The 12,501-nt window shown below is 40.6% G+C and overlaps 2 protein-coding genes across 6 annotated transcripts; one reads left to right on the forward strand and one right to left on the reverse strand.

Moving 5' to 3' along the window:
- Nucleotides 1–6: 6 nt before the first annotated feature.
- LOC106744050 lies at nucleotides 7–1,426 on the reverse strand. The gene is made up of 5 exons (XM_014618443.1): nucleotides 1,077–1,426; nucleotides 794–1,004; nucleotides 589–718; nucleotides 289–522; nucleotides 7–221 (listed from the first exon to the last, which is right to left on the reverse strand). The coding sequence occupies exons 1-5, from the start codon at nucleotides 1,202–1,204 to the stop codon at nucleotides 79–81; spliced, it is 846 nt and encodes a 281-aa protein (XP_014473929.1). The 5' UTR covers nucleotides 1,205–1,426; the 3' UTR covers nucleotides 7–78.
- Nucleotides 1,427–1,813: 387 nt separating this feature from the next.
- Nucleotides 1,814–11,579, forward strand: LOC106744066 (type I inositol 3,4-bisphosphate 4-phosphatase). Of its 5 annotated transcripts, none has more exons than XM_014618481.1 (19): nucleotides 1,817–2,334; nucleotides 2,393–2,456; nucleotides 2,952–3,127; nucleotides 4,228–4,320; nucleotides 6,299–6,454; nucleotides 6,650–6,850; nucleotides 6,929–7,083; nucleotides 7,146–7,318; nucleotides 7,538–7,658; nucleotides 7,756–7,871; nucleotides 7,953–8,039; nucleotides 8,108–8,268; nucleotides 8,338–8,521; nucleotides 8,584–9,575; nucleotides 9,633–9,898; nucleotides 9,956–10,173; nucleotides 10,235–10,557; nucleotides 10,639–10,906; nucleotides 11,369–11,579. In XM_014618481.1, exons 3-19 carry the CDS (start codon nucleotides 3,010–3,012, stop codon nucleotides 11,499–11,501), a joined length of 3,765 nt encoding a protein of 1,254 aa, XP_014473967.1. In that variant the 5' UTR covers nucleotides 1,817–2,334; nucleotides 2,393–2,456; nucleotides 2,952–3,009; the 3' UTR covers nucleotides 11,502–11,579. The 5 variants fall into 5 exon arrangements, with proteins under 5 accessions (XP_014473964.1, XP_014473965.1, XP_014473967.1 ...); XM_014618480.1 differs by having other exon boundaries at nucleotides 7,538–7,682; nucleotides 11,369–11,501; XM_014618479.1 differs by having other exon boundaries at nucleotides 1,815–2,334; nucleotides 7,538–7,682; nucleotides 8,584–9,898; nucleotides 11,369–11,501.
- The last annotated feature ends 922 nt before the right edge of the window (nucleotides 11,580–12,501 follow it).

Genomic DNA, 12,501 nt, shown 5'->3' on the forward strand with positions numbered 1-12,501 from the left:
AAGAATAACAATGTATTTAGAAATAATTAATTCTTGTCTTCCTTCAGATTGGATTTTGATTAAAAAGAATTGGTCCCATCAGGTATATTCTGTGCTTCTTGCATGATAAGTTTCAATAGAAGTACACAAGTCATCCCACAGATTCACAAGATCATTCTTTGTTAATCCAATCTTGCAAAATTTTTTCAACAAAAGACGATTTTCTTCAGAAAATTCAATTCCTGATAAAGTTAAAAAACATATTTTGTCATAATTTTTCTTCTTTATTTAGTTAATATCTTTTATTACCTATATCTGTTGACTTCACTATAAAAAAATGTTCTATGTGCCATGTGAGATCCAAAAATTTCATTGACCAATGAAATATTAGATATGATTTCTTTGGATCCACAGGAGGACATATATATATCAGTACGCCACCAGATTCTTTAGTATATTGCTCAACTCTCGCATATTTCTGTGATTCTAAACTATGTAGAATCTTAGATCTAAAGATACTATAATCATTGTAATCGGATAATGCTGGAAAGAAATATACCATTTACATAATATGCTTATTGCGACAATAATCCAATTGTGATTGTTTACCAGACATAAGCAGCGAAAATTTCTTGGTCCTTGTGATCTTTTCAAACCAGGGAGAGATTTCTAGCATGTAACAATCTTCAATATTTATAAAGTAACACATCAAATTCTCGATTTTGAAATCATCTGAATCCTGGCAGGGGGAGAGAATGGGAAGGGAGAAATAATAAAGTCAATCAGAAAATGTTGTAATCATATACTTATTTACCTTAACATTTACTGTCAATTCAAGGTTGAAAGAAACTGCTTTTGTTTCCACTTTAGCTGTATAGAGATAAGTATCATCGTGTAGCCATTTCTTATTGACATCTTTAAACAATATACCAGTCATCTGGCTCGAAATCTCGCATAACTTGGCTTCATACATATTGAGCCGTGATTCTGAAGGCTTGTATTTTTCATCGTCAGAAAATGAAGTACTATAATGATTTAAATGAATAAGTAAAATTCAAAGTTGAGAAATTCATCATCGAAAGTGTGTAACAAATTACATATCGAGATTAATCAATGATTGACGTCCGTTGCTTTCCTGGTTCTTCAGCTTATCTCGTAACTGAATCGCTTGTTGTACGAGTCGTTCTTTCAATTCGCGTAATTCTTCTATATCTTCGTTTTCCATTTTTCTCTTATCGTTTGACTTCTTTCAGTAACTTCCTTTTTATCCTTGTATCGCAGTTATTTGATTCTTTTGAACAAAGCCAGCAGCACCAGTGCTTGTTTTCATGCTGGATTGTTTGCTGGATGGAAACGTTCTGATTGACGCATTTCCGAAAATGGATGGATGGAAATACACCAATCAGAACGCGGTATTTCCATTCAGTCCATCACGAAAACAAGCATCGTATGTACCGCTGGCTTTAGAGTGAAACTAGTATATTTTGTGTCTCGCTCGAACTTATTACACCGGTTGCAACTAAAAAGAACAGACAGTCATGCGGAGAAACGAGACGACGGCTTTCGAGATATATCGCAGCTATCGGTCGCTTCTCTATTTATCTAGGACTATTATAAACATATTGTGGCTATCACCTCGTTTTAAACTAGCGGCGAAATTCCGACTGAAATCACACCACGAGTGAGATTCCCGAACGCAACCCGAGGAAACAAGAATCGTATGACACGGGCTTTATTCTTAGGAGATGCGTTTCGAAATTCACTGCGAGTACTAAAAATCTATAGTTTTCCGTTAGCTATATTATAGATTGCCAGTACCGATGGCGAATATCGAAGTGCAATCTGAGATGCATTGGAAAATTTATTGAAAAGAAGTGTTGCTTTTATGTTGCTGACCGTGCGAAACGGCCGAATGGATTTCAATCTTTATAATCAGCCGGTAGATGACAGCGCGTCGAAAGCAACGGGACGAAGCCACCCAATCGCGCACGATCGTTCGTCAGTCGTTTATCATTCGTTACCGGAGATATCCATTTTTTTCTGGCAAATCACCGCATTGCTATGTTTGCCTTTCATGTCGTAACGTATCGTCCATAACGCGTTAAGCATTCTCACGAGGCAGCGTATTCTCGATCTAGGCTGACCGATTTTCCATGTCGCGTATGTGCCACGTCGGTTTAAAATTGATCCGCTCCGCTGATGTCGCAAGGACCAGCGATCTTCTGAGAACAACAATGGGAAACTCTTCTGATTTTTGACAAGAGTTTTCGCCGTGTCGCTGCACGAGTTCCTGCGAAAATCGCGAGCGAATTATGGATTTTCGTCGGTGCTAAATATAGTGTTGACAGGCGTCGCGTAAGTACAAATGCATTTTTCATGCCATCACCGTCTTTAACGTGCCTTGATTTTCCAGTGTGTCGCGCTGTCAGTGACGGTCAATGTGGGGGAATGTGGATGGTAACCAGTTTGTAAAAATGGTGTGTCTGTATAATCTTCCTCTCTCTTACAAGATTTGCATGCAACACATGACTATCCTCGAATTAATTTATTTTACAAACTAATTATCCATCATAAATCTTTCAATAAGTCTTTCAAGTTACCCTGCGACGGCTTGAAAGAAAAAATTCTATGGCATAACTATTTAATATAAAAGTATCAACTGCTTTAGTGTGGAAATTGATTCACTCTCATTTACAAATTTTATGGATTAAGGTAAAAATGACTGGACTTGTATTTAATTATGAATATTTTTGTTGTTTTTAAGTACGAATGTTTAATCTTTAAACACAAAATATTTCTATATAATTAATGCATATATTCTATGCTGAAAGTTTGAATATTTGTATTTAAAAACCAAAACAAGAATGTCCAGAGTTAGGTACATGAGATATTTTGTCTTACATAAGTTTAGATTATGATATACGACTATGATATTGCTATGTCTTCTAATAAGTTTTGTATTTTACTTCCAGTATATAAACAAATAAACTAGGGAAGCTGTAAATATGTTTGCTTAGTCACCTATACAAGATGAGATTCAACAAGCAAGAATTATTAACACTAGCTACCCAACCTTCCCAGAAATTTGAAAAAGAAGGTATTCTGTATGTGAGAGAGCGACAGGAAGGTTTCTTTCGCAGAACAGAAAGTGAGTCTTCACAATATATATATATTCAATACATGATATATTAAAATGAAAACAAACTTAGCATATCTTACAAGTCGATGCATGACTATCCCTTGTTTATATTGTACATGTTCGAGGCTTGACAATAAACTTAATGTACAAATTCCTCATTCGGTGTTTAATGTAGAGCCCATTGTCTTATTCGAATTGCTACATGTTATGAGTCAGAGAAAGCTATATTTTTGATCAGAGCTTTATTTTCTCAATAAGGAAAGAGAAATATCGTTTACATTGATATTATTCAGAATCTTTCTTTATTTCATTGACTAAAGCTTGTTGTTTAACATTAACACATCATTTGCCCTTTTTCTAGCTGAACCGGCTGTACTAGTTTAAGAAATTTATGTACATATTGAAGCGTATGAAGCGTACGTTCTCACGCCTCAATGTGCGTAAATTTCTTTAATTAGCTGCTGCAGCTGGTCCAACTAAAAAGACCAATTAGCAATATGACATGTATGAATATAAGTATGACAGAATGCGTTGCACGAAATAGAGTTTACTGTAAGTCATGCCATGAGTCGTACGATATCCCGCGATAATGGCGGAGACATCGATATTTTATCCTGTTTTATTGCAGTATGGCTTTGCACGAAATAGAACGTTTGTTTCGTTATATAATATGGCAGTGCCAGTGAACGATTTGAAAGAAGAGCATTGGAAATTAGGCCGTGTCCATCTAATTGTTATGCAATACTATTCGAAATCTAAATATTATTGAAATATCCGAGTGTTAAATAAAAACGTTTGAATGATAACACAACGAATAAAACGTGCGAAAATTATAGTACAAACAATATGTTTTATCATTTCATTTGATAATTATCAGCAATCGACACGATAAGGGGCGATTATTTATATTGACAGCATATTAAGGAGTCCATCGATAAGAAAGGATCGGCAAATTTTCATTTCTACTTTATACGGGATCAGCGTAAATCGATCTGTTCTGACGTCATCGCGCAAGAAAATATAAATTAGGCCATTCGTCTTTTCTTTTTATTTGTATATACTTGGGACGTCGTTGTGGCAGCTGTCAGTTAGCCTCGTGCAATTTCCAGGTACAGGTAAAAAACCCGAGAACAAAAATCAAAGAGGAAAGTCACATAAGAGCCTACGAGATCTCAATTGTGTTACAGCCGGCGCGAGCAAAGGTACATTATTCGAGTGCATTTTTCTGTATTTACACACACACACACACATTTTTTTTTATTGAAATTATTGAAATTTCCCTCACACTCCCATCACAATTTTCACGTAATTAATATATACTACTGAGTGGCCTGATTGATCTTAATTAACATATGTGGATGTTCTCTTTTATATTTACAAAAGACGCAAGAATGATGCAACGCATGCTTTAATGGGATTGCTCTCGCAGTTGGTCGCGGTCATGTATTGAAAATTGGACGATATAAAAGATTGGAAATTGCTGAACACAAATGAAATATGAATATTAAAGCTCTCGAGCTAGCTAAAACGTACTATCTCTATCTCTTATCTAATCTTTTGTTTATACGGATTGCTCATTTTCGTTGGTTTTCTTTTTCTCCGATAGTAATGTGGCGGTGAGAGATGCATGTCAAGTATTTGTGTTAAAATCTCGACCTTCGGTTTACCAAAGTAAAATAAAAATATACATATTCGGTATCGATATGCTACTTTTAAGTTATTGTACACACTTGTACGAGGGTGGTTTGAAGAGTAACTTAGTTTGATATTAAGGACAACTTAGTTTTATTTTTACTTTATTTTTCCCTAAATTGTGTGAGAAAAATTTTTTTGATTTCCTTCGTTGTTTTCTCTTCAAACAAAAAAAATGAATCACCTCGAATTCTAATTTTATTCATTTTGCACTGTCGTTCGAATCATTTGTATTGAAACAACTGTCAAGCAAAGAATTAATGGTAGAATTACTTGAAACTGGTTTATTACAAGAACGGGAACTATGTGACCAATATATACAGTTGTTGCCCACTATAAGTATCCGAATCAAGTTGTTCTTCAAACCATCCTCCTATTAAGGTTTTCATGAATTAACATTCGAAGATTTATACAGGGAGTAACGATCCGCACGATTTTTAAAACGTTTCAACAGTTCACAAAAAAGTAGATATTCATCTGTTTCATGCAAGTTACAACTTACAATTAAAAAAAAAATGAAAAAAAATTTTTTTTAAATAAAAAATCGGTCACTTTGAATTTTTTGGACGGCATCATACAATTTTTTTCTCATAATATTGTAGGGCACTTTATAAAATTTTCATTGCAAATTGTAGCTTGCATGAAACAGATGAATATTTACAATTTTTTTTTAAACTGTCGGGAGTATCTCAAAAATCGTGCGGATCGTCATACTGAACACTGTATAACATAGCTCATACGATTATTCGATTCTCTGTTGAAAGAATTAACCGGACGTAAAATTTGACAAGCGACGTCGTAAAGAAACGCTTTTGGCGAATCGGAGGTTGATTGCATGTGAAACGGAATGCTTCGCATGTTCCATAGTTCTTGGATAGGAATTTTCAATAAAGACGATAAAAAATATTCTAGTACTTTAATCTGCGGGTATTTGTGCGTTACGACATATGCGTTGCTGTAAACAGGTTCACAATCGAGAGATATATATAAAAGAAAAGTTCTTAATACCCGTAAAATTATAGACATTTACGGCTGGGGATATTTCTTGCGGGAAAAGAAATTTGATTTCGAGCTCTCATATAACGCAAACATTCTCATACTTTAGCATCACGTTGATCGATTTGAACGGAAAGGGCGAGAGAGAAGGAAAGAGATCAAAGTCTACACGAAGACTTAATAATTGAACGCATCGCATTGCGAGGAAATATTTTCACTCTCAAAAGGGCGTACACGAAGGAACGTCACGTCGTTATTGAAATACTCCGCGCAAGATTGAAGAAAGAATTCTCTTTTTTCCCCGAGTTAAAGCTTGCTGCCAGAAGAATCTTCTTCACAAAATTAGCTGCGCCGAATCCGAGAGAGAATTAAACAGAATGAGGCAGCGATTTATCTTCTCTGTCGTTCGCTTCGTGAATCACTTGATGAAACGTCAGCCAGCGAATGGCACGTCCATACCTAACGTCATCATTCTTTGCTTCTGTTGTGCAGTAAGTCTCGAACGATGGTGCAGGCTGCGCGGCAACCTTTTGTTTTATTTCAAATCGCGGGAGCAGTGGTCAGAGCCGCTAGGGGTGATCATACTGGAACAGTGCACGGTCCGCGTCGAACTACCCAGCAATCACGTTCCTTACGGATTCAGCATAGGCAAGTATCATCAGGTAGCATGTCTCCGTTTTTTTTTTTTTCTCTCTTCCCTTCCTCGATACATCGGCGACGCGTCGTCGTTCTTGTCGTCGTCGTCATTGTTTTCGTTATAGCCGCATCTGCATGCCTACCGATTGCCGGTTTCACGTAGCGTGAGAGCGCGACGTCAGAAGCACAGACGGAAAAATGTTGCAGTTTTCGACGGAGGCTTGTTTCAACAGTTAGGCGCCAACACGGCCGAGGAGAGGGACAGTTGGTTGCAGGCGCTGCAGTTGGCCAGCTATGAGTGCATGCGGAGCCAGTTGCTGTCGTTGCGACAGCGCATCGAGGCGTTCAGCGGCCACAAGTACGACACGGATATTCAGATGTTGCGCTTACAGCGTGGCACCTTCACAGGTTGTTCAGAATTTAAAAATCGGATCTTACCTTCTTTTCCTTTGCCATTCAAATTTCATGCTGAATTCGTTTCGTCAGATCCGGCGGAGGTACCGATGTGCGAGATATCGTTAGCTTGCGACAATTTACTATGCGACGGACACGGCCGGCCACCCACACCCGTTTTAGAGATAGATGTACAATCGAAATCTTCGAAAACCTGGATTAAATACGCGCGGACGGAAGTCGTGGAGGTAACTGCGAGATATGCCATTGATCTTCTCTTCCAAGTCTTACGTTTTTTCCATCATTTCAGCGGAGTAGCAATCCCAGTTTTTTAACTACGGTGAGCTTCCGAGCGAGCGATGGCTTGACGACCGAAACGAAAATTAGAATAACCGCGTACGATGTCAGGGAAAGAGTTAGCCAAACCGCAACTCCGATAGGAAGCGCGATAGTGACGTTCAGCACGGTGCAGGACACTCCAAGGTAATACCAGCTTCTTCTTTACTGGGAAAACTCTCATAAGAAATTCATGATTAACTTCTGCTGTATGCTCTTTCCTTTAAGTTAACCCCAAAAAATTTCACAGTCCTTCTCTATGCAAACGTTTGTCGACATTCATTTTACGCATGAGTTTACAAATATATGCGAGCCATCCAATATAATATTTCTGTATAAAATGATTAACATATTTTTTGGTCTTAGATTAAGGATACCGTTGAAGTCAGCGAAAACAACGACTGTCGGATTCTTAACGATTAACGTGTGGAATTTGGAAGCCGAGGACAAAGGAAATAGTACGGAGAGTACACCATCGAGAAACGCGGTATATGGCAATAACAACCAACATGTAATAAGTTAATTCAATATCGCGGTCTTTCAAATGAATTCTTATCGTTTGATCGTTATGTAATATTTTTCAGCTGCTTTCGCACAGACGCTCGCAGTCATTGCCTCCGAGATTAGGAACGAAAATAAAGTTCCCGCATCAGGGCCAGTTAAAATTGCTCTTTGCTAATCCGTATGTACAGACTTACCGGTAAGTTTACGCACCGATGATAATCTCTCGTGTCCCTTGAATCAACCAGAATTTCGTGCTTCTTTTTTTCTTCTCTTACAGATTCCATTCCGGGCTAGGTGGTGATATATGCGTGCACGAGATTATGGCGGAGAGCAAGCTTTGCTTTCAATTTCCTCAACACCTGCTGTAAGAATGCAAAATATTCATAAGTTTTATATCATGAGCAGATGAGGACAAGTAAATGCAAATTGCAGTGGGATCTGGATACAGGAAGAAAAGGAATTGCTACAGGAGGTAGCTGGAATGGGAGAACTGAGGGAGCCTTGGCACACGAAGCAAGTCGAATTGCTCGACCGCCATCTTCACTTGTTACATTTGTATTCCCAAGCCAAAGAAAACTTAGCTGCCTACAAAGGTAAATTTCATTTCTAGTAAAAATTTGCTCCGCGAAGGAAAAATAGCAAAGCCGGTGGCTTTATTTCAGGAAGTTATTTCAAGCAGTCGTCGCGAAAGAACGACCGTACTCTCGAATTTGCACCTCTTAATTTGCACCTTCAGAGAATGTGGGTTCACAATGACACGCTGAACAAGTGCGGATTTTACGACTTTATCAGCGTAGGAGCCTTCACCGCGCATTCTCATAAAAGCAAAAACGGCGGACTTATAAGGTCAGCACGTACAGGATCGATCGTCGATTTCCAAAGTAAAATATATATATCTCGATGTGCAGACTGGTGCAGGCGCTGAAGGAGTCGCCGATACGGGGCAATCAGCTGTATCAGGGAACATCCAAGATAACGATGGCGCACGATGCGATTCAAGCAATCAAGCAGCTGCGCCGAGACGTCGTGGAAGCGATGAGGTCACTGATGAAACTCGCCAAGGAGAAGCAAACCAGCGGCATGCTACCGATATGCGAGGATATGATAACGAAGACTCGGATCTTACTCAGCCTGTGGGACCCTGGCTTGGTGGAGGAGGCATTAACGTTTCTGGAAGAGTATAAAGTCGCTAAAGTCCAAGAGGACTCTGTCACGGACGACACTCTGACATTGGACTTCAAGACGAACCAATCCCTGTCGCCGTTCAAACGGATCACGCAGCAGCTGAACTTTGACCTGAAGAGTCCCGACTTTGACGACTTCGTCACGCCCGACACTCCCGAGTGCGTGCAGGACATCTGGTCGAAGGGCGGCATGAGGAACGGAGAGTACGCTCCGTTAGCGTATACGAGAAATGACGTCGCGGAGGAGGATTTCGTGATATTCCCAGATGTGGAGGACGATCCGAAGGAGATCGTCGACAGGAGGGAGAACGACGAGAGGGAAGATTTGAGAAGCGGCGGCGACGCCGATCCGTGCAGACGTTTCCTCGATACTCAGAAGATGTGCAACTCACCGTCGGCGAATTACTACAAGCCCACGGATGAGCCAGAGCCGTGGGATCTCACTCAGTTAAATATCGAGGCGAGTGTAATGTGTCTCGTGTCGAAGGTGAAGTTCCTCTGCGGCAGATGCAGCAGCCCAGCGGTGCGGCTGCGCAACAAGAGTCTGAGCAGGTCGCAAAGTCTGAAGGGTCCGAGCAGTCGGCATAACGCCGAGGTCGTCACCATACAGCCGAAGAACGGTATTAAGTGCGAGGAGTCGAACAAATTGCTGGAGGAGACGAACGACGCGTCGCGCACAGGAGCGGAGAAGCCGGCGTTCTCCAAGGCGAAAGAAGGTAAGAAGAGAGGATCGCTAAAACGAACTTGTTGTAACAACTCGTCTTCCAATGAAGTGTGCCAAGCGGTTGACTCGATGACGCGAGTGATCAAAAGTAATTCGGGACAGAGGAACAAGTTCACCGAAGGTCTGGACTTCGCGTCCATTGTGGATTGGACGAGCGAGCTCAGGCCGAGCATGAAGAAGCTGCGGCAGGCCATGGACGGGCTACTTAAGACTGCCAGATTAACACACTCGGTGTTTCGTGTGCAGGAAGACTCCAAGGTGGCGCAGCGCGCATGCAATGTCCGTTACAGACGGGACGTTTGCTTCAGTCAAGCGGTGAGTTGATCGAAGTTGGATCGAAGATGAAAATAGTACCGCGAGGAAACATTTCAGTTGACGGCCTTGGTAACCGGCATAATGGCGAAACTGTGGTGTCAGCGACCCGATCCGATGTTTCTGCTGATACTCACGACTTTAGGACCACTGGTCTCTTTCGAGGGTCTTCTTAGCTACTACGGGGACGAGATCGATATGTGGGGGGATATGGCTGTAGCAGTCGAAGACACGCACACCGTCACCTTCACTCTGTCTCGGTGCGGCATTCAACCTAGGTGAGCGAATAATTGGATTTTTCTCTCTTCTCCCGGGAATAACGGGAAGGTCGTTTTGCAGAGTCGAGGGAAAGCACAATATGACGTTCCAGCTTCCTTTACCGCGTGTAGTAGGATCACGGAGCGCTCTGACGGTGATACTTCCAGTTCCGGATGCCATCTATTCTCTGCTGCCGTTGGTACCTTCGTCCAGGCAGACCTTGTCGTTCAACGTGACGCCGGTGTTCTTCAACGTCGGTATCAACGAGATGGCTTCTTTGGCTGAAAGCCTCGGTACTACGAAGCCGCAAGAGAAGAGTAATATGGACAATTTCGACAGGCTGAACGAGTATTACTTGAGATTCAAGAAATTGAATCTACCGACGGAACCCGCGTCCACGCGTTGTGAGTTCTCTTCTCCCCTGAGGAATCTCCGGAAATTTTTCACGCATTATTTCGTCTCTCATCACGACACATCCGTTGCAGTTGCTGCAAGATCGATCTTGGGCCACGCATTGTCAGACATGATGTCCAACTTGAAAATGTGCGTTCAGGAGAAGGTGAACAAGAACGTAGAGATTTTGCAGTTGTCCTCGCAGATATGTCGAAGAATGCGCGGCCTGAGATTTACCAGTTGCAAGAGCGCAAAAGATCGGACCGGTATGTCAATCACCCTCGAGCAGGTTAATATACTCTCGTCGGAGTATCATCTGGCCGAACACGAGTATACCAGGGCTCTTGACTGTATGCGAAGGTAAGTGCGGGAACGTTCGATAAAACGTTTAAGATGGTTCGTTAACAATCTCTTTTAAATGTTTATGACACATGTTTTCACACAATATCAAACTTGCATAATGTTGAAAAAGAAGTGTTTTCATGTATAATATTAGGTCAAATTCAGCTTCTTTCATGCAGATAGCGTTGCATACCGCGTGAAATTTCCATATACATATTTACTACGGTTATTAATTGTTGAAATTCGCGTCAACATGAAAAATAAAGAAATTCGTTTAATTGTCAACGACTCGATCGGCACACAAGATAGTTCGACGAGCGAATATGGTTTTTCTCAGTTACAACGAAAGAGATACAAGGAAAATTGTAGCCTAGTGTGACACTTTGATCGACTATTGGCCAGGTTCTTTGTATGTTATCCGCGCTCAGCAGAAATACGGATCCTAATATTTTGACTCTGTTTCGCTGTTGTTTCCTGCAGTGAGGGTTGCCGGCGAGAGAACACGTGGAAAAACATTGGTGTGCGAAAGTACGCGTTCAACAGTTTACAGATTTTGACGCTGCCTCGACTTTACCGACCACCAACTGGCACGTACGGATCTGCTCAGACATAAAAAAAAAAAGTCTCACTGACTTTACGTACGTGTACAATTACATTACGAACAATTAAATTTGACTCTTTGGCTGTGTAACCGCGGATTTACTTCCGTAATAAGCGATAAATACTTTAGTACTTGTTACCGGATAGCAGTACGTTGAATGGTGAGGACGGCCGTTCACGAACGACATGATTCTTCTTTAGGAAAAATATCGTGCGCATGTTAAGGTCCATCAAGACGCACACGCGTGATATCCAACGAGCATACTGCTTATTCCAGTCAAATTGTGCGTCTTATGTATTAGGTGTTTCGGTTAGCTTTGAAGGCTCACCATAGATGGTTGCAGCTACGGATCCGCTACTGATATTTTGAAAGTTGGCGCGTCATTTCAAAGCTTGGACACAAATAATTTGACACGTCATGTGTAAGCATAATCACAGTTTTTAGTGCGATTGGAACGCCATAAATTTATTACTGTTTTGAAAAAAAAAAAAAAAAAAAAAAAAAAAAACNTCGGAAACTTATTCTGCTCCATCAAAGTTAAGATATGTGAGTACGACGATTCGATTTTGATTTGAAAGAACGATCAGGTCAATCTGAAAAATGTTCGGCAGGTATTGTTAAGTAAAAGCTCAGCTCAATGAATGGATGAATGATTGCTTCGAAGGACGAACATTCTTTTCATCGCGGAATTCACCTATTGTCAGGAAAACGGGAAAAAGTTAGCGATCGTTTCGAATAAAATCTAATTTAACGTCTTTCTAAAATGAACGTGTTTTTTTTTTTGCAAAATAATCTCGAAACTAATCGGAACACCAAATAGATGGGCCTTTAGGCATACGAAATGCAGTCAAGGACCCATCGATGGCTACATTAGACTTTTGGAATTTTATTTCTCGTTAAAATTTCCCCCTCCTATACATATTCCGCGGAATTTGTTATTCATTGATTTAACACAATTGGAACTTCTATCTTCAACGGACGTAATTACGTCACTGAATTTACCATAGTTGAA

This window comes from Dinoponera quadriceps, unplaced genomic scaffold (assembly GCF_001313825.1).
Source record: "Dinoponera quadriceps isolate SergipeBrazil2010 unplaced genomic scaffold, ASM131382v1 scaffold1325, whole genome shotgun sequence".
NCBI classification, from domain to species: Eukaryota; Metazoa; Arthropoda; class Insecta; order Hymenoptera; family Formicidae; genus Dinoponera; species Dinoponera quadriceps.

What these genes read in the sequence shown, in the direction of transcription:
- LOC106744066 (XM_014618478.1), top strand. Translation starts at nt 3,010, where the DNA reads ATGAGATTCAACAAGCAAGAATTATTAACACTAGCTACCCAACCTTCC. An exon ending in CGCGGACGGAAGTCGTGGAG is followed by an intron (nt 7,084 to 7,145) that starts GTAACTGCGAGA and finishes CCATCATTTCAG; the next exon opens with CGGAGTAGCAATCCCAGTTT. An exon ending in AAACTTAGCTGCCTACAAAG is followed by an intron (nt 8,269 to 8,337) that starts GTAAATTTCATT and finishes GCTTTATTTCAG; the next exon opens with GAAGTTATTTCAAGCAGTCG.
- LOC106744050 (XM_014618443.1), bottom strand. Translation starts at nt 1,204, where the DNA reads ATGGAAAACGAAGATATAGAAGAATTACGCGAATTGAAAGAACGACTC. An exon ending in TCATTGATTAATCTCGATAT is followed by an intron (nt 1,005 to 1,076) that starts GTAATTTGTTAC and finishes AAATCATTATAG; the next exon opens with TACTTCATTTTCTGACGATG. An exon ending in AATTGACAGTAAATGTTAAG is followed by an intron (nt 719 to 793) that starts GTAAATAAGTAT and finishes TCCCCCTGCCAG; the next exon opens with GATTCAGATGATTTCAAAAT.